Below are 25,187 nucleotides of genomic sequence, written 5' to 3'. Positions count from 1 at the left end.
GTGCTGTTGGTTATGTGTGTTTTAGAGCTGCAGCAGCATTTCAGTCCTGAGTTGTACCTGTCCCTGTCCCTCAGGCACAGAGGGATCCAGCCAGGGGGACTCCCCTGACATCTGCAAAGAAGCAGCACAATGGTCACCTTCAGAGTCAGGAGTAGCAATAGATGTTCCATGTGCTTTTTTTTCTACTGCAGAGGGAACAGAGTGCTGGTGCCAGGAAGAGAATTCCTTCTGGCTGCTTTGAGGGAAGAGACCATTTTCTGCTTCATTAAGCTGCTGCTGCTTTAATGTACCAAGGAGAGGAATAACAGGGGAACAGGGATGTCAGTGGCCTGAGGGAAAATATACATGCTGGAAGGGAAATAGGCAGGAGTAGATCTGTAACAGATCAGGACTGTGAGAGTGGTAGTCCTGGCAGTTTTAAAGCTAACTAGAACAGCAGCATCATTTGAGTTCCCTGTTCTCTTTAACTAGAACAGCCAAGCTTTACTGCTGCATTACAGAGCATTTCAACAGCTGCTTTTCCCAGGAGTTCCTTCCAAGCTGGGTGTTAGGGACAAGACTTTAGGATTTTAGATGAGTAGCAGATCTAGTTTCCATAACAACTAAAAAAGTCTGTTAGATCTAGAATAGCACTTGGGTCTCTCAGCAGCTGAAGTCATCCTGCTGCTCTATTTTTGCTTCAAGTGCAGGAGGGGCTGTTGTTTCTCAGAGCCCCTGAAGCTGTAGTACAACTGAGAGGTGTCAGCTGGGAAAGGAACCACAAGGCTCTGACAGAGTGTTGGGAGTGTCAGGTGGGACAGGAAGGATGAGCAGCTTTGTTTTGCTTTCAACCCCAGCTTCCAAGCCTGGGATAGCAGGAGGGCACTGCTTTCACCTGAGCTGCTCCCTTTGTCTCCCTGCTTGTCCCCACAGCCCCGTGGCTGGGGAGCAAGGACAGCCCTGAGGCCACAGAAGATGCTGAGCCAGGAGGTCAGGCAGTTTGTTTATTGGCAAATAAGTGCTGAAACCCATGAGCCCCACAAACACAGGTGCTCAGTGCCCTGTTACATTAGAATGGTCACAAAACCTTTGGGGAAAGTGCAAAAGATCAATAAACAAGCAAAGTTAATTCTGACATACCTGGGGAAGGGTGTGAACAGAGTTTGGTGCAGGTGAGTTTCTCTTCCATCCAGCTTGAGTGGAAAACTTGTGACACATCAAGTGGAAGTCCTTTAGGTGAGCTCTAGCTAAGAGTTCATTCCAGAGTGAGCTGGCACACACACACACACACCTGAGCTAAGCCTGGGTTGTGGTGTGTGTGTGGCCAAGAACAGCTCCTTGTTGGGGGTCACAGCAGGTGGGACTGTCCCTTTCTGCACTAGGATGCACCAAGTCTGTTCACTGCTGACATGGGAGGGGAAACATTCATTAAATCAGTGATTCAGGGTGGAAATAAAGTCAGGCTAAAACATGCCTGGACAGACACACTGAAAGAAAAGCCTGGACAATAACACAGGGAGCAAAGCTTGTAAAAAGGCTTGTAAACTTTGCAGTCCAAGAGCAATTTCCCAGAGGAAATGCAAGCAAGATGCATGGTCCCTTGCATGGAGGTTTGGGGTTAGGCCCTATGGTAGCAGGTTGGTCTTCACAAAGAAATCTTCCAGCTTCAGGGGACAGGGGGAGGTGGGAGCCTCCAGCCCCAGGACAGTGACTGTGACTCTGGCCAGCTGTGCATTGCTGGTCTCCCAGGGGAGAGCAGGGTGGCTGGGCTGTACAGGCTCCTCAATTTTAACTGCAGCCTCCTTGCCTTGTGTGCCAGGACAGGTTAGAGGGGGTGTGTGGGACACTTCCCTGCCGGAATGCTCAGTGGTTGGACTTGGGCAATTCTACTGCTGGAGAAGAGAGGAGGGGCAGACAGGCACTAACCCACACCTGACACAGGGAGTGTGACTGGTGAGCAGCTGCTGAGGGACACAGCTCGCTCACCCCAGGAAAGCCACTGGGAGGAACAAGACTAGGGCAGGGAAGGGAAAACGGCATCAAGGAATCTTGTGCCATCAGGACTAACCTCAAAGCAGGCTGCACTGGTAAATAACCAATTCAGTCTTGGGTGCCATCAGCCCTTTCCCAAAACCTCACCAGAACAGTGTTCCCACTTCTTTCCCCCAATTCTTGTATGAGCAATGGAGTGTGGACCCTGAAGAGAGCAATGGTCTCGGATGAGGAAATCCGCATTAGAAGTGCCAGATGAGGGGTGCATTCTGCTTGTACATTCTTCTTCCTTAACATTTAACTTAACAGTTCCAAGTAAGTGACAGGAACTTTCCCTTTCTGGTTCCCTCTTTCCCCTATGAGCCAGTCTGGATCCATGCCTGGCAGGCTGTACACAGTGATCATCTGGGGAGAGAAGAGAGCACATTAGACAGGACCTTACTCTGCAGACAGAGCCAAGAAGCTCAGTCAGATGAGGACTGAAAGAACAATAATTCCTGAAGTTCATTTAGCAGCCATCTGTGTCCTTTCCCTGGAGCTACCTGCAGCTTTAACACAAGATCTATGGAAAACTGCCCAGTGATGTCCCTGTTGCTTTTTCATTCTCCAAAGTGACTCAAGGTACTTTTACATGTTGCTATGTCATCCCTTCTGAATATGTTAGTTCAGTCTACAGAACAGAAGAGTTTCCAACTTGATGATTTTTCTTTTTTTTCTCAGCATGATTAGAGCAGGCCTCCACCAACAGCTTATTCCATGGCTCTGGATAAGGCAGCTTTATTTGAGGGTCACAGTGAAGATACTGAGTGCTGGAGTATTTTATTTTGGGTACAGTTGGACTTCAACGAGAGGAGTTATTTGGGTGATGTTGAATAGTAAATGGCTGTGAGCACAAGCTCGCTCCAACTCAACAGATACTGGTATCCAGGAAAAGACTCTATCAATAAAGCAGGTTTTAGGGGCAAGGAAAGGAACTAAAGTCCTTGTTGGGCACACCATGGGCTGCTGGGTAGCTACAACCAAATCCAACACTGAGGAAAGCCACCAACCTCATCGGCAAGAAGTGCCAGCTCGGTGCTGTCAGCTGCTTCGTAGTCGTAGAGGACTCTGGCTCTGCGTGTCCCACTGGCAGGAGGCTTGACTTCATTGGGGTTCAGCACACCCTCTGCCACCGTGTTGGGCACCCCAACAATTGTGGGCACCACTGGGATTGTAGGCACAGCAGGGAGCGTGGCAGCAGCAACAGGAGGAGAGGTAGCGGCTGCGGGGGACGCGGATTCTGTGTTGCCTACGAACGTACCTGAAAATCTTATAGGGGAGAAAAGAGCACAGCTCAGGGAGGCTCCAGACTGAGGAACTCAATCAGCTCTTCCTTTCAGCAGCTGCTCTGCAGAGATGATGCTCAAGAGCTGCAGCCTACAGAGCCAGCTGTAACACACCCACACTGCCCTTCATGTGGGGAAACACCCTCAGTTCTCAGGTGCTGAGGCCGTGCAGCAGGTGACACTTGTCTGCCCATTGTGACTCCAGTGCTCTGTTTCACCACTTGCAGAGTACCAGACTGATGTGTGGCACTGCAGAGGGGGCTGGGCAGGTGCTGCTCTGGCCTCTGACTGACTGGGTCCGTTGTGCTGTGTCTTTGCCCTGCTCTCACACAGTCTGTGTTACCTGTTGTGCCTGCTAATTCTTCTGGAAAGGGATGGGCATTGATGCTGTTGAACTGGATAACACAGCTGGAGGCTCCCAGGCTTTGCAGGCTCTCTAGAGAGACAAAGTGATGGAGCTCAGGCTCAGCTATCTAAGGGGGTATAGCTCTGGCCCTGGCAGTGATCACACAGAGATCCCAGACTCACTGAGGGGAGAAGAGCCCTCAGAGCTCATCCTGGCCAATATCATACTTACATTTCTCCTTTGGAGCTGCAGGCATGGAAAAAGAATGGAACAGGAGTGTGAGTGAGCACGTAGAGGCAACAGCCCCTCCTGGGTCAGGCCTGTGCTGGTGTGACAGTACCAGAGAGAACATCCCAGCCCACCCCACGGGGTGTACAGCCAGTAGCACTGAATATGGAATCTGGGATTTGTTACTGCTGCAGCAGAGCATGCTCAGGCTCATTGCTTGGCAACAGGAATTTGAGTCCTGTGTGATTTAACTAATTTAGAGGAAGAATGTTCAAACTCCCATGGCCATCATGCATTGAGAGGAATTTAAAAATCCAGTGGAAAAGCCTGCTCCAAATGCACCACCACCACTAGGACTGGTCACCACTCTGTAAGCTCAGAAACTCTGTCAGAGCTGTGAGGGCACTTTAGAACTTCTGCCCAACATTATGATGTGGGAGGGGGGAAAGAGCCCTGAGCTGGGGGTAAGAAGATCAATAACCCTCAGAGAAGTAAAAGCAATCTCTTGTCTTACCTGCCCAGTTGCTTCTGTAGATCCAGCATGAACTGGTAGCACTGAGCATAGTAGTTGGTCTGAGACTCCACAAACTCGTGGAGACAGCGAAGATGATTCACCTGGAGGGAAAAGCACCATCAGCTTGGCTGAGTTTGGCTGCCAGGCACAGAAACCCTCTCGCTGCAGCTACTGCCCCCCCGAGGTACCCCCAGTTTACCACCTCTTCTACCTCTATTCCACATGCAGGACTCCAAGCTCCTCTGGGCAGGAGCCCAGAGTCTCTGTAGTCCCTGCCAGCCCAGGAGGACTCACGTGTGTGCTGCTGATGCCCTCCAGCAGCAGCCGGGTCACCTCTGCCTGCCGGTCGAACTCGGTCTGGGTGAGCCTCAGCTCGTGCTCCGCCTGCAAACAGCACGGGGGCTCAGGCAGCACAAGGCAGGAGCCCTGTGCTGCTTCTGCAGCCCCCCCTCCACATCCCCCTGGCAGCAGCAGGATCCACCTGCAGCTGGGACCCTGAGCAGCAGGCACAAGGGAGCCTGGGTTGGGATCCCAGAGACCTCTGGCTGCATTTCAGCCTGATTCCTCCTTGATCTTGCATTGGACCACTGCAGGGGATGGAATGGCAGCTCAAAACTGATGCATCAAGCAAGGAAGCTCCTACTCCCACAAGACTAGACCATGAAGATGGGGAGGCTTTGTTAATCCTGAGGTATGGGGAAGTCGGTCCCATGCCAGCTCTGGTCCCTTTAATCTCCTGTTTCTGCACCTGCAGGCAAAGGAATGTCACAGCTTCCCTAGGCTTCTCTCTGGAAGTGCAGTGGTTTTGTTTTTATCACCACAGAACAAAGACTGAGGCCAGGCAGCATTTACCAACCTGCTGCTGCTAATTAAATCTGCAATGGAAATGAACATCCCAATCCAACTTCTACCCAAGGGTCTCCTTTGGGGCTAGTTACTGATTCTGAGCTAGGAGGAATTAAACACTGCTGAATAGCAGGCAGCTCCACAGCAGCTTTGGGGATTCGCAGACAGACTCACATGGAGACCCATCTCTCCCCCACCAAACAGTGCATTTACACTGGGGCAATTCTGCAGAACCAGAACACCCAGGTGGATCCTGGCAAGGAGGTCTCCAGAAGTGCTGGAGCAGCCAAGTGCTCTGGTGCTGGCTCTCCCCTCCTGCTGGAAAGGGGTGACAAGCATCCCCACATGTTCTCTGCAGCATTCCTTAACACCAGGGCTGGTGTCCTCTTGGAATGTGCTGTGACTGGTCACAGAAGAGTGACACCCACTCAGGAGCGTGCAGCCATCAGAGCTGCCTTGGTGCAGGGGTTCCTTTTGCTGCTTTGGGAATGCCCTGACCATTCTGCCACAGGACTGGCATGTCTGGAATTGAGCCCAGAGGGCTGATCCAGCCAGGCTGACAGTCTCAGAGCCGAGGCCACATCCCTGGTGACCCAGAGAAGACCCAATATTCCCAGCAGGACAAGCTGGAGGTGCTGCTGGGGACAGCACAGCTCTCATCTGGTAGCAGCATTACCAGTGTGGAGCCAGGCTACAACAAAGAAATGCTTTGACTGTCCTTTAATCAGATTTGTCTATTTTAAGCTGCAACTCAACTGATCTATTTTCTTGCATCCTCTGTATGAAGGGGATTATTTAAAGGAGAAGGGGGAATGTAACAGAAAAAACAGTGCAATGCCTTCAAAACTCCAAATGATTCTTGCTCCTGTGAGCTGAGACTCCAGTATTCAGAGCTATTTAAATGTGTGCCAGGCAGACCCAGCTCCATTTGGTGCTGCCTGGGATTTGCCTCTCCCTGCCAACTCTGAGTAGTTGCAGGATGTAGTTTCCTACAAAGCCAGAGCTGGATGGTGACCTGGGAGGCCCCTCCCAGTCTTGTGCTTCTCCAAGACACAGAGAACTCCAACATTTACTTACACCCTTGAGTCTATCCAAGCAGAATAACCTAAAGAGAGGACAGAGGAACAGATCCTTGCATGCTCATAGCTGACTGTAGCCAGCTTGTTTGGTTGAGGGACTGAAGGATTTAAAGAACAGGAAGAGCTGGGTCAGGAACAGCCAGTCCATTCTGCAGATGCCCTTGGGGTAACAGCAACAGGCTGCTGTCATGCACAGCTCACAGAACCTCTGCCATCCTGCACTTCAGCCTTCACAGCAATGCCTGCTGGGGGTGTTTGAGGTGTGAAAAAACAGGATCCCAGAAGGTGTCTCTGGAAGCTCCAGGCTGTGCTGGAGCTCCACACAGAGCTCACCTTGGTCTCAGCCCTCCATCCATGCTCATGGACAAGTCACACTTCCCTTCCAGAGCCTCCATGGACAGAAGGGTAAGTGCAGCTCATCCAGAGAGAATCAACTCCATGAGGCTTCAAAACCTCCCCCCCGACCAAGCTGCTCCCTACAGCAGCTGGGGATGTGCTCTGTCCTTGCTCCAGCTCTGTGTGGAGCCAACTGGATGGATCAGCCCAGGGGCTACCAGAGGCACATGGAGGATCAGAGCCGTGGCCACAGGAGCAGAGCTGGTCACACCTCAACCAACACTACTGGTCCTGTCACACAGTGCAGGGTTCTGAGCCTCCTTTTAGCACACACAGACACACACCTGGATGCCAGGCAAGTGTCTCCCACCAGGGACAGCCAAGGGGCCCACGGCTCATCCCAAGCTGCTGTCACTGCACTGAACCACACAGAGGGATCAGGGCTGGGGCACAACAACAGCAGCGGCCCCTGATCCTCCCAGCCTGGGAACAGGCAGGGTTCCCCAGCACCCCTGTCCTCTGAACACCCCCAGAAGGTTTGAGCACAATTCCAGCTGGGTACTTACTTTTTCCACCTCGTCGCTCCAAAGCTGTGGGGGCCACAGAGCAACAGGAGAGGAGATCAGTGTTGGAGACGTCGTGAGGCACTGGGCACTGACACCAACAGGCAAGGACCCTCCATGGACACAGCAGGCCAGCTCCAGGGACAAGCCAGCCCTTCACCCAGCAGCAGCTGCCAGATCCATGCCCCTGCCCCTCATTCCTGCACCCTCGAGTTCAGTTTCACAATGGGAGGGCAAGTCCCTGCCAGGGCTGCTACAGCCACTGCATTGCATGGGCTCCAGGAGAAAAAGGAGTAACAGCAGAGTCCTCTGCACAGCCAGGCTCACTTTGCTGTAGCTGCAGAGGCTGCTGTTGGAGGACAGCCCTTTTTTAGGATTGTGGAGAGGCAAGTGAGCTTTTTGAGCTCAGGCCACATAGAGGCAAGTGCTCCTCACCCACAGTCCAGAGAAATGGGATATTCCACCCAGCCTGCAGTGCCAACAGCCTGTTCAGGCACTGCAAGGAGGAAGCAGGGGCTGGATGCTGCCTCTGAGCCAGGCAAAACATCACACAACTCCTTCCTACTCTCCTCATCCACAGGGGCACACTTGAGGCAGCAGAACACTGGAGACCTCCAGCTGCTTGTGGGATCTGGCTTCAGGACACGAAACAATGAACAGAAGTCACACACAGCAATGGCAAAGGGAGAGAGGAGCCAGAAAAACAGAAAAACACATTGATCCTTCCCAGAGGTCCTTGGCTTGGCCTTTCCTCAGCAGCAAACTACTGCCTCAGTCCTGGCAACGTGAAATCCCCCTGGATCCAGGAGCACAGCAGCCTGCAGCACCCACACCAGGGGGGCAGGGGAATGACCCCTGTGTCACCACCCAGAGTCACCCCTGCAGCTCTGGGAAGGGCACCAGACACAGCTGAATTTGCACTGGGGGCACCTGTGCTGGACATGGGTGCCAGAGGGAAAGCAGGCTCTGCTTGGAGCAGCCCTCCCAGCTGAGCTTTGCTCACAGCTGTCCTCAGGTGGGCTGTGGGAGCCCCAGGTGCAGAGAGACTCCAGCAGCCAATTTAAGGAGCACCCACAGGACCTGCCTGCACTGAGGAGGGGCTGAAGCCCCTCTTACTTGATTGGAATTATTGTACTGGTCTGGGTGCTGAGGTGGGTGTTTTCTTTGGTTTTTATGGGGATGTTTTGTCATTGCAAATCAGGAATTGGTGTGAGTAAGGCCTGGCCAATTTCAGCCATGTGTGGGGACACAAGTCCCTTCCCCTTCTAAGAGCTCCTACTCTTAGGAGGGAGTGGTGGCAGCATCCTGTAGGAAGCTGAGAAACAGATCCTGAAGAGCTTCTCTGGCCCAAGGCCTTTGCCAGCACCTTCCCAGGGTTTTGGAGCAGGTTTGCTACAGGAGCAAGGGGAAGCTCCCCTCTGATCCCAGGCCTTCCACTCAGACACTGTGGACAGTACTCAAGCCCTGGCAGCCCCATTTAATCAGTGCAGCACCCACTGAATTTGTAGCCAGATTTGTTTCTCTGTTGCCTTTGCTGTGTCACCTCCAGATCCAGCCCTGTGGTGCTCTGGGACAGCCCAGCTTTGCCCACATCTATCCCTGGGCTATGACTCTCTGTGGCTCCTCTCGGACAGCTCAGAGGGCAGAAAAGGCCATGATCTGCTATTGTCTTCCTGCAACCCAGCTCAAGCCAGAGGAATCCTCTTTAAGGCACTCAATATATGTTTTTCTTGGAGTCATTCCTAGGAGCACAGCACGTGGCAGGGTCTGAGAGAAAGGGATATTTAGGCTTGCACAGCTCATGTACACCTTCTTACACAAAAACAAAAGGTCAGTGTGGGAGAGAGGAGAAATGGCTCCTCAGCCTCCAACTCATACAAAACAAGGGAGGTGCTTTTTTTCTTGGATTTAATTCTGTCTGAGCCCTCCTGTTGTGGAAGGGAAAAAAAAAATAAAGGCACCATGTTATCCACCTCTCCAGAAACCAACAAAGTAAATTTAGAATCCAAATCAGAGCCCAGCTGAGGGCGTGTGGTCCAGGAGAGAGCTGACCTGTTTGCTCACCTGTAAGACAAAGCTGTTCCCTTGGGCATAACCAACCCCTCCCTCCAGAAAGGAGCAGGTGAGCAGCAGCCACTGCTCTGCACTCTCAGTGCACACTAAGAAGTAGCACAAGGACTCTGGCCTGGAAGAAAAGCAGAGCAACAGGATGAAGAGCTCCTACCTTGCTGCAGTGCCTGACCCTTTGGGATGAATGCTGGGATTGGAGAGCTTGCAGCAAAGCAGCCCTGCCTGTACAGAGCCAGGGAGCAGCCTGGGCTCAGCCTGTGTTTTGCCATTTAGAGATGCAAACTGTCACCCCTGCCAGTGCAGCTGGACTTCAGGTGGCCCTTCACCCACCAACTGCAGCCTCTGAAAGAGCTTTGGAAGCCACAAGGCCTGACTGGTCAGGCCAGCACATTTCCCACAGGCACTCCTGGTAGGAGGCCCTGCTGTGCCACTATCAAAGCCATGGGGTCAGGGCTGGCTGCTCTCCCAGAGCAGGAGTGCTCCCAGAGCCCTGCTCTCACTGCACAGTGCCACCAGCACTAGCAGAGCCTGGTGAGGCAGCACTGAACCAGGCAGAGATGTCCCAGGGTAGACACTTGTTGCCTAAAAAACCTCACAAAATCTGTTCTCCTGTTATGCTCCTGTATGTGGCACCTGCTCCCCAGAGCAGCTTTGCAATAGAGCAGAAGCAGATCAAGGTAATTTTGGTGAGGGCTGGACGTGTCCAACTGAGGGTCTGGGCACTCCATGAGATGCCAATGCACACTGTACAAATGCTTGTCTTCAGCTGTGCTTTAGCCCTGCTCTGTTCAGAGGCAGGGAAAGCCCAGTTTCTCTCCTCTGGGTCTCCCAGAGCTCAACTGCAGTCCCTTGGAACAGACCCTCCCAAGGGAACAGGCAGAGCCACAGGCTGGCTCTGAGCTGCACGAGGAGACAGGAGAGCTGCAGCATCACCAGAATCAGCTCCTTCTGCAGGACTCTCATCACTGAGCCTGGGACTGATGGAAGTTGTTTTCTAGTGTTGTGCAAAGCTGTTTCTGATCCCAGCATCGCTCTCCAAGAAGGTCAGGACAGATCCCCCTAGGAACTAACACTGATGCTGTCAGCTCAGACACAGCTCTGTCTACAAATGGGATGGCTTTCCCATTAACCAAATCCAGCTTGTTTCCATAGTGGTTTTGTTTCTGAGAAGGCTGGGCTGTCCTTTTTCATATCAGCAGATCCCACTCCCCAGCACTTCCACTCTCAGATTATTCTACTGGCAGGCATCAGTGTTGTTCTGAATGCTAGTTAGGAAGCAAGATGATCAGTTTTCAACATTTTAACGAGAAATGTGACATTGTGCAATGGGGAGCCATGAACACAGCATGGGAAGTCAATTGCTTGGCCAACATCCACTCAGTGCAACAGAGTGGAGACACAGGGGGCTGCTCACCCACCCCAGGCACATCTGGCTGTGCAACAGCTGCCAACACAATGAATGACCTCTGTTTGCAGAACAGACAAACCTGCACTATTATTGACACTGGTGGCAGAGAGATTCCTCCACCTTTGCTTCTCTTGACCAGCTTCAAAGCCTCTGACTCTGACACAGTACAGATCAGGCAGACACATGTGTGATACTGCCAGTGTACAGCTGGAACCATCCAGAAAGGCCACTCTTGGGGGTTGTTCCTCTCAATTGCTCCCCTAGCAATAAAAACCATCAGAAGATCCCCTAGAAATGTGGAGGGGGGCTGGCAGGGAAGCTGGTTTGGAAAGCAAACCCAGCTGCAAAGGGCCAGACCCTGAGCAGGCACCCCCAGAGCGGTGATGTGAATCCTGGAGGCCAAGTCAGAGCCTGGGCAGCCCATGTCACATTAAAATGTTGAAAACAGCAGAGCACTAGGCCTAAGTCAGGTAGAGAGAGGGGCAGGAAGAGGCTGGAGAGGCAGTATCCAGGAGGAGCAGTACCCAGGAGGAGGTGATCTTACCGCTGATGCGCTGGCGGAGAGCACGTAATTACGAGGTCTGGTTTCCTGAAAGTCAGGCACAGCCTGGGGGGGAACAGAGGGTCATGTACAAGGCACCAGAGGAGCCAACAGCAGTCACTGGATGATGGCTGGAACAAGAGACCAGTGGCTTTTTTCCTGCCTGTGCTGGGAGCTTTGCTCAGACTCTGATGAGAGGAGGTCTCCTGACATCCCAGCAGTGGCGTGTGGAGGCCAGGCTTGGGCAGGGGGAGGTGGATTGGCTTGGGCAGCAGACATTCCTGCTGCTGGAACTCTGTACTTACAGCTGTCAGCTCATAGAGCACCATCCCAAAGGCATTCCCATTCCCTTGCAGCCAGCAGGCTGCTCTTGTTGCATTAACTCAGTCCTGTGGACCTCCCTTCCCCTTGTCTCCTGCCTACAGCCACTGTACAGGGCCTTGCCCTTAAAGTAGAAATGTTTTCCAGCACTGGAGCATCCCTCCCACAGTGCCTTCTACTGCTCTCACTCTCTCCAAGCCACGTTTCCTCCTAACAGAGCCAGATCTGCTGTTTTCAGGAAGGCACATGGCTTAGCCAAGCCAGGTCTAGCCAAAGGCAGTGTAGGAGCTTTCATCCCAGAGGTCAGGAAATCTCCAAACCACCTTCTCCATAGCTGAACTTCTGCCCTGGGGCACCAAGACTTGAGCACTCCAGAGATTTCCTCCCTGCAAGTGCAATGGATCCAGTCCACCCCCCTCCCAGTTCTGGGCTCACTAACCACCACAGAACGTGGTGCTTTTATTCAGGTAAGACCAGGCCTCCTCCTGGGATGGCCTCTGGCTGCAGCACTACCTAAAGAGACAAACCAACAGCACCAGGCATCCTCCTGGCCAGCCCTTACTGCACACAGGCTGCTGTGTAGGGCTGGCACAGTCCTGCTGCATCCCAGCTCTGGTGTTAATCCCCCCAGGCCCTCGTTCCCTCTCCCAGGTTAATCTCTCTGCACTCACCCAGATCCACTTATCCACACTGACCCACTTTGCTGGGCCCAAGCAGCCAGCAGGAATGAGTGACCAGTGTGTGGAAGAGTAGTCAGGCAGTCCCAACCATTTTTTTTTTTCATACCATTTAGGAGTTTTAGGGATGGCTGGAGGAAGGAATAAGGAGGAGCAATTCCCATTGCAAGTTAAACCTGAACATAGGGAGAAAAATGCACCAGGGAGGTTTGAGGCCAGCATAGCAAGGAGGCTGGACTCCTCCCTGAGGGGAGAAAGGATGTTTCAGAGAAATAGCTGCTTATGCTTTTTGGTTTTTGAAACTCAAGAACAACTGAAGAAACCTCTCCTCCCATTCCCTGGTCTCCAGGGAGTCCCAAAACTAGTCACAGCACATGGGATGAAGGAGGCAAGCTTCTCTTGTACTTCTGTGCATGGAGAAGTTGTATTTGCAAGCAGTGATCAAAAGGGACCCACCTCCCTCCCCCTTCCACTCTGGTAATGGGGAAAAGGGGCAGAACAGCAGCACAACCAGATCATCCTGCCTGTCATTGTCTCTGGGCTGCCCTTCCAGAGAGGGACTGGCCACCCAACCCCACCTCCTCGTGCCTGCAGCTGGAGGAGCACCAGGGGGTCTTCAGGGGAGCCCCTGCCTCTCTTGAGCACTGCTTGCAGGCAATGTGGATGGACCCAAGGGATGCTCCAGAGGGGCTGCAGGCAGGTCTCTGACACTCCCACCCTTCTGGAGCACCTTCCCCAGGCAGCCACAGCCCTGATCACGCTCAGAACATGCTCCAGGGCCAGTCCCAAAGGGACAAAGGAGATATGAATTTTCTTTTTAAAAATGGGAAAGAGACAATGAGAGGTGTTAAAGGAAAATAAATATCATCACAGCACTGTTAGCACAGTCAATACTCACATCTCCCTCACACTGAGCAAATCACAAAGAAACAAAACAAAAAGGTTAGTAAACAAAACAGCATCAACAGGAGGACAAAGCACAGAGTCTGTGGGAAATGCACAAGCCCAGGTGCTCCTCAGCAGCTCACAGGTCTGGGCAGCAGCTCCAGAGGCATCAGGAGACAGAAGCTGTGGGAACACGAATTTGCACTACAGAGGGGAAAGAGCAGCAAGAGAGAGGTGAGCTGGGAGAGCTGGGATACTTCAGCTTGGGTGGGGAGGGGTGACACAGGACTCCAGGCATGTTACAGGGAATGCTGTGATCCAGATGAGGTGTTTAGAGCAGAGGCAGCAGCTCTCCCCACTGCTGGGAGCTTCCTCCTTGTCATCCAGCAGTCAGGGAAGCACCCAGAGCCCAGGGACTCCACCTTTAGGCTGATCTGGGTCCCCAGAGCAGCAGCGATTGTGCTCTGCTGCTGTGCTCAGTGTTTCAGCTTGGGGAGGACACCCTGGAAAGCCTGGATTGGCTTTGCACCTGCCTGGGGCACCCCAAATATTCCTCTGGGAAACAAGATTTTTCTTTTCCAGCTAGAGGGGAGTCCCTAAACCAGGAGAGTGTGTGCAGGTGAGAGGCCTTGGGACCACCTCTTGTAGGGAGCAGGGTAAAGAGGGTGGAAAGGGAGGAAGCACAGGAGGCATCTGAATTCCTGCTCTGAGCTTAAAGATAAAGCAATGGCCACCAGTCTCCCCTGAGACTGGGGGCACTGTTCCCTCCAGAAGGGGAATGGGGGATTCCTGAAGTTACTTTCAGAGGATCTGTGGGACCTGACTGATTAGAGAAGGCTTTTTTAAAAGGGCAGCTACTACTTCTGCTCACAGCTGTCCTGTGTAGGTCTGAGCACTCTATCAGGGCTGCTGAGCTTAGACAGCTTCCCCATCTGCCATGGATGTAACTGGAGCTGGAGGAAAGGGAAAACACCTGGGAACTGGCTACCCAGGGAGAGACAAGGCCAGAGGCCCAGCTGGCAGCTAGTTAGAAACAGGCTCCTAGCAGGGCTGCTGGGCTGGTATCCCAGTGCATCCCAGGACTGACTGACAAGGACAGTCTGATTCTGACTTGCACAGATTTGCCAGTTGAGCTCCTGGCCCCAAGGCAAGAGCAGAGCTTGGCAGGTCCTTGTGCCAACAGCCAGAACTCTACAGGATGACAACCAGCTCCAACCAGGCCCTCCAGGGAACCCATCAGTGCCCAGTGGGATGAATTCCCCAAAGCCAGAGGGCAAGACAAGCCTGTAACTAGAGCACCATGACCTGAGTGAGCAGAGAGGCTCAGGGACAGACCCTGTAGCCAGTCTGACCCTGGCCACCCCTCACAGGCTCCCACAGCACTCCTGCCTGGGAGCTGGCAGAATCCTAACTAGTCTGACAGGCTGGGACTGCTGCAGAGCTCCAGCAGCCTTTCCCTTGTGCACCTCCCAGCTCAGCTCTCTCTCTCTCTCTCTTGTTTAAGATCCCCTGTGAAAATTAGCAAGTCCTCAAAAGATGCAGCCTTTTAGTTACTAGCACAAGTCACCCAGCAACTCTGATCAGTCAGGAGGCAGGAGCCTGGGTCAAGTGCAAGTTTCCAGACTCCAGAAGCTCAGAACTGCTTGCTTCAACAATTCCCCCAAGGGAGGACATCTCAGAAACAGGCACATGGCTCCTGCTCCCAGCTCCCTTCCACCCCAGATGAGGAATTCCCCCATCCCTGCCTGCCAGAGACAGGACACAGCAGGGTAACCTAATTTCTGACCATGTGAGCCAAGCCCTGGGGCCATAAGGACAGGGAGGGTAAGGAGGGAGGAGTTACTGCTGAGGGGAGGAGTTACCGCTGCTTTTGCCTCGGCAGCTTTGGCCTTCTTCAACCTGGCTTTGCAGGCATCCAGGTCCAGGCGTCGGTTCTGCAGGATCCTCCTCTCTTTCTGGAAGGGAAGGAGATGGCTCAGAGCACACTGCTTAGAAGCAGGGTTGAGGAGGGGGTGTGGTATCACCTAGGAATCAAATCTATTTCTTTATTAAAACATGCCACGGAGAAAGAACCAGTTGCTATGCTCATCTCCTTAGCAAGAGTTTTGGGGCTGGTTGCCAGGGATACAGGATAACCTCCTGGAAACAGGGCAGCCTGTGATGGGTGGTGCCCACAAGCTGAAGGAGTGGGGAAATGAGTTACTTTTCTCATGTACATCAGCAGCAACCCTTCCCTACCAGAGGGGGAACCTGAGAAGATCTAGGGTTGGTACTTCCTCATCCTAGCATTCTTTAAGGGGAGAGGTATGGAGTCATCCTTTATCATAGGGAAATAAAAGGGGCTCTCTTAGCACTGTTTCCCTCTCCCCCTGCCCTCCTTGTCTCCAGGGATGTGACAAGCTTCCCCTGCCCTGGTAGCACACTCACAGAGATGGTTCTCCAGTCCCCCTCCAGGAAGTTGCGCAGTGGGGTCAGGAAGCTGATGGAGGCAGAGCGGATGAATTCCCGTTCTGCTGCACCCAAGCGCCTCTGAGTCTCTCCAACTTTTATCAAAGTCTTTCCTGCAACAACAGGAACCTTCAGCTCCAGAGAAACCAATTAACATGTGTTGGCTTCAGCCAGCTCACCCAGAGCTTCCACACTGCCATGCTGGGGGACACAGGCACAGCTGTACCTGGCCTGGGCAAGGTGACCGTGTTTGTCCCACCCCAGCTCCAGCCCTACCCACTCTGCTGTTGGCCTGAGGCATCTTTTCACTGCTCCCAGGGTGGCTCTGATCTTATCTACCTGCTGAGGCACTCATGCCACTGATGTACTTTACTGCTCTACCTGCTTGTGCAGACTGATCCTTCTTTGCCTCGTAAAACAGAGGCACAGGAACAGAGCAGCAAATTAAAAAGCACCAGAGCAGAAAACATGAGTTGATGAGGCAATGTTGGCTATAGAGGCAGTTACAGCTGCTCTGGCTGTAACAGGACTCGCTATTGAACAACTATTGATTTGGAGAGCAGGAACAAAGCTCATGGCAGGGACAAGGACAGCTGGAAGTGAAGGCTGTGTCTGTGTGCAGGTCTGCTGCTTACAGAAGCCCAAACCTCCCCCAGGAAGGGACAACTGTGAGGATTAAGAGCAGGAAGATGCTCTGTGTGGTCAGGAAGGAGCCTGCTGCAAACATCTCAGTGTAAAACAGTGTTAGGGATATTCTTTGGGAAGGGATGGATTCCCAGGACTTCTTCATTAGCCAGGCTGACTTACCATAAGGTGTCCCTGGCCCAAAGTCATTGGCTGCCTCTGTCATGTACTGTGCCAGCAGCTCCCCGTTGGTGACCCGGGAAGGCACCTTCCGGTCAAGCTTCTCATACAGGAATTCTTCTACTCTGGCACCTGGAGTGGGGACACCAGGGAGGCTGAAAGAGGGTCCCTGAACTGGGAATCATGACAGCCCAGCCCATGCAGTGCTCAGTGATGCACTGGACAGCAGTGCCAGGAGCAGGGGGCACTGCCAGGCTGTGAGGTGCTCTCAGCTGCTCAGGGAAGAAGGACAGGCCCTGCAAGGACACATTTCTCCCAAACCCCACGAACCCTACAGGGCTCCCTGCCAGAGGCCACGTCTTTCAGCACTGAGCTGCAAGTGACATTTGTCCTTCAAACCTTAGGAGAAGCTGGACTTACTGGGGTTTGGCTGTAGCAGAACTTCAGTCTGACGCAAGATCTTCTCTGTCCAGTTCTTTGTGCAGTCTGCCCTGGCCAGGAGGTTTTCAAAGTGGGCATCTAGTTCAGTCTTCTCAGCCTGGCCCAGCTTTTCTTCAGTGAACTGCAGGAAGAAGGCAGTCATTAGGTCTGTTCTTCCAAAGCAGATTTACAGTGTGTTAGAGAGCTAAGAAAGGACAGTGAAGCTGCTTTTGTCTTGTGTATTTACCTTAGAATAGAGCTAAAAACCCTTCAAGGTATCATTCTTTTTTTCCCAGGCATCTTTCAGGGGAAGAGGGCAATTTTTTTGCCCAAGTGTAGAACAAGCATTGGGCTAAAAATAGACTTCAGGTCTGAGAGGTGTTCCAGAATAAGTAACTTTTAATACGGTCTAGTACAAAAATACTCCAGTTGTGAGGGATCTATTTAAATATGCACATGGCTTCCCCTGCTTCATGCAGGAGAGCAACAGACATCCCTCACATGAGGGAAGGTGCTAAATCCCTTCATCTCCTACTGATCAACTCTGTGTCCTGCAAACCCAAGGGGTCAGGAATGCCACTACCCCCTGAAGTCAGGAGACTCAAACTTAGCATTTAGATAAAACCACTTTCAGCAAGTAACTCTTCTTCTGGGACACACTCTGAAGCAGGTAATTGAAATATAACACTGTCCAACTCTTCTCAGCACTCAGATTCATACTGGCAATGGACAATCCCTCCATCTGCAATTCCTTTTAAGTCTAAAATTAGCAGTAGGGAGAATTAGGTGGTGCAAGTCTCCAGAGTTTTCACACTGGGCAATGGCATCTGACCAGGTTTGTCAGATGCAGCCTCAGATGGCCTGGACACCCTCCATTTCTTCCTTGAGGGATTCCTGAGAGAAGAGCCCATTCCCTCTCATCCCATCCCCATTTCCCACTTGCTCCTTTCAGTAAAGTTGGCCAATTTCAGTGTATTTTTAAGCACAATTCCCTGCTCCTGACAGAACCAGCATCTTGTTGGACCATGCTAAAAGACCCTTTGTACAGCTGTGCCATTTGAGGTCCAACAGAGGCTCCAGCTGTCCCTTAACCCTTGTTACTGGTCTCTGATGCCATTGCTGAGTCACCAGGACATGGTGCTGTGCAATACTGGCACTGGCAGATGCCAAAGATTACAGCCTGGCTAAAGCTCTGAGATGAAATGCAGCTCCTGTCTCATCTACCACTGGTGCCTTCTCCTCTCTGTTTCCCTACTCCAGAGCTCAGCTCTAGGTGGGCTGAGATGCCTCTTCTATGGGGTCTTGACCTCGGGCCTGCTGCCCTTCCTGAAAGGCTTCCTGGCCAGCTCTTGCCTTCCCCACCCAGCCCAATGCTGGGAACCAAGTGAGATAAGGAAAGGCCAGAGCAAAGGCAAACAGCCCTTGGAGTCCTGTTACCAGATGGCTGAGATATACAAGGCCTCCAGGTATGTTTACACAGCGACCTGTTTGGCACCAGGCACTGGAGTGCTTTGTCAGATGTGGGTGGGGACAGGTCCTCAGCTGCAGGGACAGGGACCCTGTCCCTTGTCTCTGCACCAGCAGCCCCTGGATAATGCCATGTAATTTTACCTAGGTCTTGCCATGGTCCCCTGGCCATTGCTGGACAGGGGTAAAAGCAGATTCAGTGTGAGAGGGTGTTTGTATTGTTTGGTCTGTGATTTCTTTGGGGGTCACACATGGCTCTCAGTGGCTGAGGCTGCTTTCCTCTGTTTGGAAGACCAGGGCTGTTTGCAGACTCTGCCAGGCTGGGCTGAGTCACTGCCATGCAGCAAACTGGGACTTCCCAGGTATCTGGCACCAATTCTTGAGTCATCTGTTAAAGATCTTTCCTAAACAAGACTCTTTGATGCAAAGGTAAGTCTCTCTCTCCCCCCTTTCCCAGACAGCACTTTGAGACCTCATCTCACTTTCAAGTCCAGCTCTTTTTCCTGCAGGTTAGGCTTATTCTGCATCAGCATCTGCCCTGGAGCTGTCAAACCTAAACCAAATTTCTTTTCAGCTGAATTGAGTCAGCTTCTTACAGCATTGCTGCAGTGCCAGATCACTGCTGAAGCCCTTCAGCATTTCCACAGTGCTACTGCCACTGTCCTGAACCACTCCAGCTCTGGGGTCCTTTGCTCTATTAGCAAGTGACATCTTTGGCATCACTGGCCTCTGTGGCTGTTTTGTGTAACCCAGTGCAGGGGTCACAACTCAGCATTTGCAGAACTCAGAAACTCAATTCTTATCTCAAGTCAAGCACTGAAGCTGTTTGTCTTGCAAACAAGGCTGAGGGCAGCAGCACCAGGACCACAGCAAGCCTGGGGATGCCTGGCAATGCCAGAAGGGGAGGGTGGGCAGGAATCTCAGTCACAGCCCCTGGTTCCAAAGGGTCAGGCCAGAAAACAATCTCCTATTCAGGCTTTCTTTCAGGGTTGGAAAGGAGGGCATGAAGTGGGTGCAAGGCACAGGAGGCTGTGACTCCACTGACACTTAACTCCCTCAGTGCCTCCCTGACCCCTGGACAGGAGCTGGACATGCTGAACCCAGCCCAAGCACAGCCTTGGGTGGTTGGTGCCTCACTGCAGGGGCTGCCCTGCCCAGTGCTTCCTCCTCCTCCTCAGCCCCCCTGTGTACAGAGTCACTGATCCAGCTCAATTTGATCTAGAATGTGACTTTTTAGACCCATCAGAGAACCCACCTGACTTCACAGCAGTCGTGGGGATGTGCCATGAAGTGCAAGGAGAGCAGGACCACCTGCTGCTGCAGGAGCCGCCTGCCATGAGATCAGATGAAGCTTCTCCTGGAGGCACAGCCAGCACAGGAGATCACAGGTAAATTACACTGACCTACAAGCTGGCTTGTGTTTTTGTCAGCTGCAAGTAGAAATCTGAGATTTTGGGAGGCAACAGATCTCAGCTGCTGGGCCCTTCTTACCAGTGAAAAGAAGGGTAGAAGAACAGCAGTTTATGAACTTTGGCTACTCAAGCACTTCAAGCAGAACTCCCCTGTAAAGAATTTCTATTCTTGAGAATCTGTTTTCATAACACAGAAATTTGATTAAAAATATTTCACTGTGACACCAAGAGATGCAGGAGAAATGAACTCATCATACTCTCAAGCCTCCTGACTGTAAAAAGACAGATTTTGAGTATTTTATATCTTGTTGCTCCCAGATTAGAAGCACTGCTGTCTTTTACAACAGATTGCCAAAAATGGGAGTGGTACTGGGTTTTATCAAGTTGATTTACAGGCTTGGTCTGTTCCAGATCCCTGGGGAGAGAGGCAGGGCTGGCACAGCACAGGCAATTGCAGTGCTGAGAAGAACCTCCAGCTCCTCCGTCCTGCCATGGCAGAACTACTCTCATTTGTTTTCTAGAGCCTGAGGACTGGGTCAACAGCTCTGAACCAATTCCCAGATCTGCATCCTGGGATCGTGAGCCAGGTGGCAGTGCTGAGGCTGCTCCCCTGCAGGAAACATCCTTGCAGCTGACCCAGAGCAGGTGCTTAATAATGCAGGGCAGCCTTTTGTCAGTGCCACTCTCACTCTCCAGGAAGAGCAGAGCTGTGCTGCATTCCAGGACATCAATAATTCAGCCAAAGGTTGGGTTTCCTCTGGGAGGCTTGGCTGGCCAGCAGGAACAAGAGATGCTTTATCAGGGCCCAGATGGGCAAACAGGGTGACCCAGCAGGAAAGCAGCACTTGGGCCACAGGCCTAACAGAAGCATGGATGTGCTGGACTGCAGTTAGGGCAGCTGCCCTAAGCATTCACAGCTTGGGGAAAAGCCCCCTCCCCAAGGAAGAGCAGGCAGACACAAGTCTGGGATGTCAGGAGGGTCAACAAATAGTGCTGAGCTGGAGGGGCCCCTCTGCACTAGAGGTACAGATCAGCCAGGCTGGGCCTGGGACTGAAGGACATCAGAGTTAGGCTTTAAAACAGCCCATGCTGAGAGCACCAGCACCTTCCTCTCCTTAAAAGGGGAATAAAGGCCCAGTATAATAAAAGCCCAGGCCCGCATGCTGTATCTCTGACAGGGTGGCTGCAGCCCCCTTGCAGAGCATCTGGTGGCAGAGTTCAGGCCCTTGTACCACTTGCAGGGTCCCCATTTTATCCAGCTGGATGTTACTTATGACTTTCCACTTTAAATTTCAAAGATCAAACTGGGGCCAGAAGACTTAAACCAGGCCTAGTCTCCTGTAGCTGCCAGAAGATTTAGACTGTTGGGTTTTTCAAAGCCTCCAAATAGCTCAAAATGCCCAAAACACAGTAACATTTGCTCTTTTGGTGATCAAAAGCACAACACAGTCAGTTCAGCAAATCTGGCTCCCTCTTTGCACAGGGTTGCAGTAGGAAAGAGGCCACAGCCATTCAGCATCTGAAAACGACTTGATTTTCAGCAACTCTGGACCAGACAGAGAGTCTGCTCCAAGTATTTGGTCACCAGGAGGCAGGAAAGCCAGGCTGGGAGCCAAGTGAAACTGTGCTAGAGGACAGAAGGAAGCCATTAACAGGGACAGCTTGGTTAACTCATGAGCAGGCATTCAGGAGAGGAAAAACACTGCAGTGGTGGGTGACCTTGGCTGGACATGAGGTGCCACCCTGCCTCTCTATCATTTCCCTCCTCAGCACAACAGGGCAGTTGAAAATAAGATGGAAAAACCTCATAGTTCAAGATTAAGGCAGCTTAATGAAGAAAAAAGTTGTATGTGGAAGCAAAGGAAACCAAAAGATTTTCTTGTCTCCTCCCCATCTGAAGTGATGTGTGACCACTTCCTGGGAAGCTGGGCCTCAGTCCATGTCCAGGTTACTCCAAAAGACAAATGTGCTCTACAATAATGTCCCACCTCCTCCTCTCTCTGGTTTTATTGCTGAGCAATGTCCTGTGGTATGGAATATCCCTTTGGGCAGCTTGGGTCAGCTGTCCTGGCTGTATCCCTACCAAGACCTTGTCCTTTCCTTGGATCAGCTTCTGCTCTCTCAACTTTTAAAGTGTGAGCACTAATAAGGTTGGCAAGCAGAGGGTTTATTTTATCTACAAATGATAAAAGTCTATTTTATTACCAGAGTTCAGGGAGCTGGGGGAGTCTGTCTGTCTGCAGGGGCTTCAAGATGAGTAAGTCAGCCTCTAGCTGTTTTAGTAATGACATTAGGGGAGGATAAGCACCCAAAAGCTGCATTCACCCTTGGGCATTTTTACCCAGAGCCTGTTTACATCAGAACTGACAAAAGACAGACACCTACAGTTATTTCCAGACCTCCCTGAAAGAGCCTGGCTTGCAGCCTATCTAGAACAGAGAAATCCAGTGTGTGGCCACACAGCTTCCACTGGCCAAGGTTTGGGATCAGACCCACTTATGATAGCTAGAAGGTGCAGCTGACCAAAGACAGAGGCCCTTCTTCAAGTAAAGATGAAGAGTGACCTGATAGGAGTCTGTCTGCAGGTGCTGCATCCCTCAGAGAGTACTGATCTGATGGCTGCAACTGGTGCAAGTGGCAACAGAGGCCATCCTCAGCTGAATGCTGAATCCTACACAAGCTCTGTACCCTTGCAGTGCCCCAGCCTAGAAGCTCATTCCCCACTCCCAAGGTAGCAGAGCTGTCCATTGCTTTCCCACTCCAACTTTCCTGTCTGCTCTGCTTTTCAGGAGGAGTCCTGGGACTGAAGTCTGAACAAGGAAGAGCCAGGTAAAGGAAGCAGTGGGTTTGAGCTGTTTGGATTGGGCTTTGTCATGAGGAGCCCAGAATAAAATCATTCTTCCAGCACCTACACTGGGTTTTATTTGATTGATTTCAAACTAGCTCCTGCCCTGAGCCAGCCCAGAGGTGTTGTGTTCACCATGCCCTGTGTCCTTTCCCCCTGGCTGAGCCCTAATTCCAGTTCAAGTGAAGCTCCTGTGTTGGTCAGACAGCTCTGCCAGACAGCAGGAGCAAATGCTGTCTGAGTGGAACAGCACATAATGGCCAGTCCATTTATCTCCCAGTCGCTGCAGTTCCAGTAAAACATCACTTTGTTAAATGCCTGGAGCTGGAGAAAGCATCTCCAAACACTAGAGAAAACAGCTTTTTCTAGACAGCTTATTCCATGCTAGAAGATCTGCAGTGCTAAAGAGGGCTACAAAGCCAGCCCTTACTGCCCACAGCAGAGCTCAGCTGTCAGTGGTGGCTCTGGGGGAGATGGGGCAGGGCTCACCCACACCAGGGCACCCAAAAAGGCTGAATTCCCCCAGCAGTGACCCCTCATGAGATGGTTTTCAGCCTCAGAGATCTCCTTCCTTCCAGTTCCCCCTCCTTACACACCTGCTTGCTGTCCACAAGTGCCAGTGCTCATTTGGTTTCAAGAAATTACTACTGTAATTAGGCATATGAATATTCATGTACGAGACAGTGGAGTAGGTGTAGCAGGCAGCAGCCACGATTTATGAACGCCTCCTTGCTCTGGAATCACTGTGTGTAGACACTGTTCCCAGGCCTGTCTCCTTCCTACGCTCTGGAGCTAAAAACCACTTATCAGAGACTTACAATAAGGCTTCTAAACACAAGATTTCGTTCCAGCATTTCTTCTGCATCCAAGGTCATTTACATGAGAACAGCATCTTTAGGTTTTCCATCTGCTCTTTATTTTGCACCTGTAGTTAATATCTCCCTTTTTCAAAACATATGACTCACTGGCACGGTTGCAGGAGGGGATATCTGCTTACAGGAGACCGGTCCACAACAGAGCCAGAATTACTCCACTGCACAGAAGGTCTGGAACAAGGCAGCTCTGCTCTCTTTGTTTACCAGCCCCCACACAATGGGCAGAGCAAGAAGCCCAGTCCCAGAGCCACCAGCTGGACTTCACCTTCCAGGCAGGATCCCAACCAGTTCTGACCTGCCTCTCTCCCCTCCTGGCCAAACAAGAGCAGTTTTTCACTCATTATGCCCACTCAATGAATACACACAGCACTTCCATCTCACCACCTGCTCCACCTCTGCTGCTCATGTGTACCCAAATTTCTTCACAGCTCCGAGGGGGTTACTTCATCCCCAGAAACTCCTGATCTCAAGGTTGTCAATACCAGAATATTTTGAGTTGGAAGGACCCACAGGGATCATCGAAGTACAACTCCTGGCCCTGCACAGAAGCAGCCCCAAGAATCCCCCGCTGTGCCTGAGAGCTGTCCTAAGGCTCCTGAAGCTCTACAGGGCCTGGGATTGTGACCCTTCCCCGGGAGCCTGTTCAGTGCCCCACTGCCCTCTTGGGGAAGAGCTTTTTCCTAATTCCAACCTAACTGCCCGACTCAGCTCCTGCCGTTTCCTCGCGTGGTCCCGGTGCCTCAGCAGCGCCGTGAGGCCCAACCTGCTGGCTCCCAGCAGCTCCTTCCCATCCCTTTATAGTCCCAGTGTATTCCCAGGGCCTGGCACCTCCTGCTCCTCCCCAGGGGCTGAAGCGCGGACCAGGGGCAGAGCACCTCCAGCACCCTTCCCCAGGGACAGGGACCGTCCCACAGAATCCCACAATGACTGGGGTTGGAAGGGACCTCTGGAGAGCATCCTGTCCGAGTCCCCTGCCAAGGCAGAGTCACCTGGAACAGGTGTCATAGGAGCGCGTCCCGGTGGGTTTGGAATGTCTCCAGAGTGGGAGACTCCACATCCCCCCTGGGCAGCTCTTCCAGGTCTCTGCATCCCCTCCCGGCGGGTCTGGGCACGGACAAAGCAGCCGTAGGCCCAACCACACAGCTTTGTTTCAGCAACGCCAGGCACGACTGCCCCCCGCATCCCTTCCCCATTCTGAGAGCCACCCCCGGGGCTCTCCCCTGCACCTTCCCCGGCACCCGAGCCACGGCAGGGGGCGATGCTCCCCAGGGGATGCACCTGCGGGCCGTGCTCCGGGGACCGCGGCTCACACGGACGGACCCACCCAGCACCAATTTCCCTCTCCAGCCCCCCCGGGCCCGAGCAAACCCCCCGAGCTCCGCCGGGGCCTAGACCCGCGGATCCCCCGCCCCGCGGCCTCCGGGCGGTGCCGCTGCCGTGGCGCCCCGCCCCGCCTCACCTGCATGGCACGGGAGAAGAAGACCCCCGCGTCCGACGCCAGCTTCTTCACGTTGAACTCCATGGCGGACCCGAAGCCGCACCGGCCGCACCCCACCCCCGCTGTCACCGCGCCCGCCGCGTTGCCGCTTTTTATAGCGTCGGGTGACGCCCGCTCCGCGCCTCTTAAAAGGGCTACGGCTTCTTACAGCGTCCGTGAGCCCCGGTTGTTCCTCTGCGGGCGGGTGAACGGGCCGGGCCCCTTTAGGGGCGGCAGCTGCGGCGGAGGGAGCTGTCAGCGCCTGCCAATAGGAACTCGTGCCGCGCTCCCCGCCCCTTCTCGTCCCGCTCCGCCGCGATCGCCGCCGC

At 52.7% G+C, this 25,187-nt stretch overlaps 1 protein-coding gene across 1 annotated transcript; it reads right to left on the bottom strand.

Annotated features, from left to right (window-relative positions):
* Nucleotides 1-969: 969 nt before the first annotated feature.
* On the bottom strand, nucleotides 970-25,084 carry SH3GLB2 (SH3 domain containing GRB2 like, endophilin B2). The gene is made up of 11 exons (XM_009093448.4): nucleotides 24,841-25,084; nucleotides 16,783-16,924; nucleotides 16,366-16,494; nucleotides 15,538-15,671; nucleotides 14,973-15,065; nucleotides 11,231-11,293; nucleotides 7,212-7,235; nucleotides 4,679-4,768; nucleotides 4,385-4,485; nucleotides 3,021-3,279; nucleotides 970-2,376 (listed from the first exon to the last, which is right to left on the bottom strand). The coding sequence occupies exons 1-11, from the start codon at nucleotides 24,901-24,903 to the stop codon at nucleotides 2,269-2,271; spliced, it is 1,206 nt and encodes a 401-aa protein (XP_009091696.1). The 5' UTR covers nucleotides 24,904-25,084; the 3' UTR covers nucleotides 970-2,268.
* Between the last annotated feature and the right edge of the window lie 103 nt (nucleotides 25,085-25,187).

This window comes from Serinus canaria, chromosome 17 (genome assembly GCF_022539315.1).
Source record: "Serinus canaria isolate serCan28SL12 chromosome 17, serCan2020, whole genome shotgun sequence".
Taxonomy (NCBI): Eukaryota; Metazoa; Chordata; class Aves; order Passeriformes; family Fringillidae; genus Serinus; species Serinus canaria.
This window is presented reverse-complemented; position numbering and strand designations above follow the sequence as displayed.

Bases quoted from the DNA above. Each gene is read 5' to 3' on its own strand.
- SH3GLB2 (XM_009093448.4), bottom strand. From the start codon at position 24,903: ATGGAGTTCAACGTGAAGAAGCTGGCGTCGGACGCGGGGGTCTTCTTC. The intron at 4,486-4,678 runs GTGAGTCCTCCT...TTTTCCCTCCAG, and splicing joins AGGGCATCAGCAGCACACAC to GTGAATCATCTTCGCTGTCT. The intron at 3,280-4,384 runs GTAAGACAAGAG...CTCCCCTATAAG, and splicing joins CTACAGAAGCAACTGGGCAG to ATTTTCAGGTACGTTCGTAG.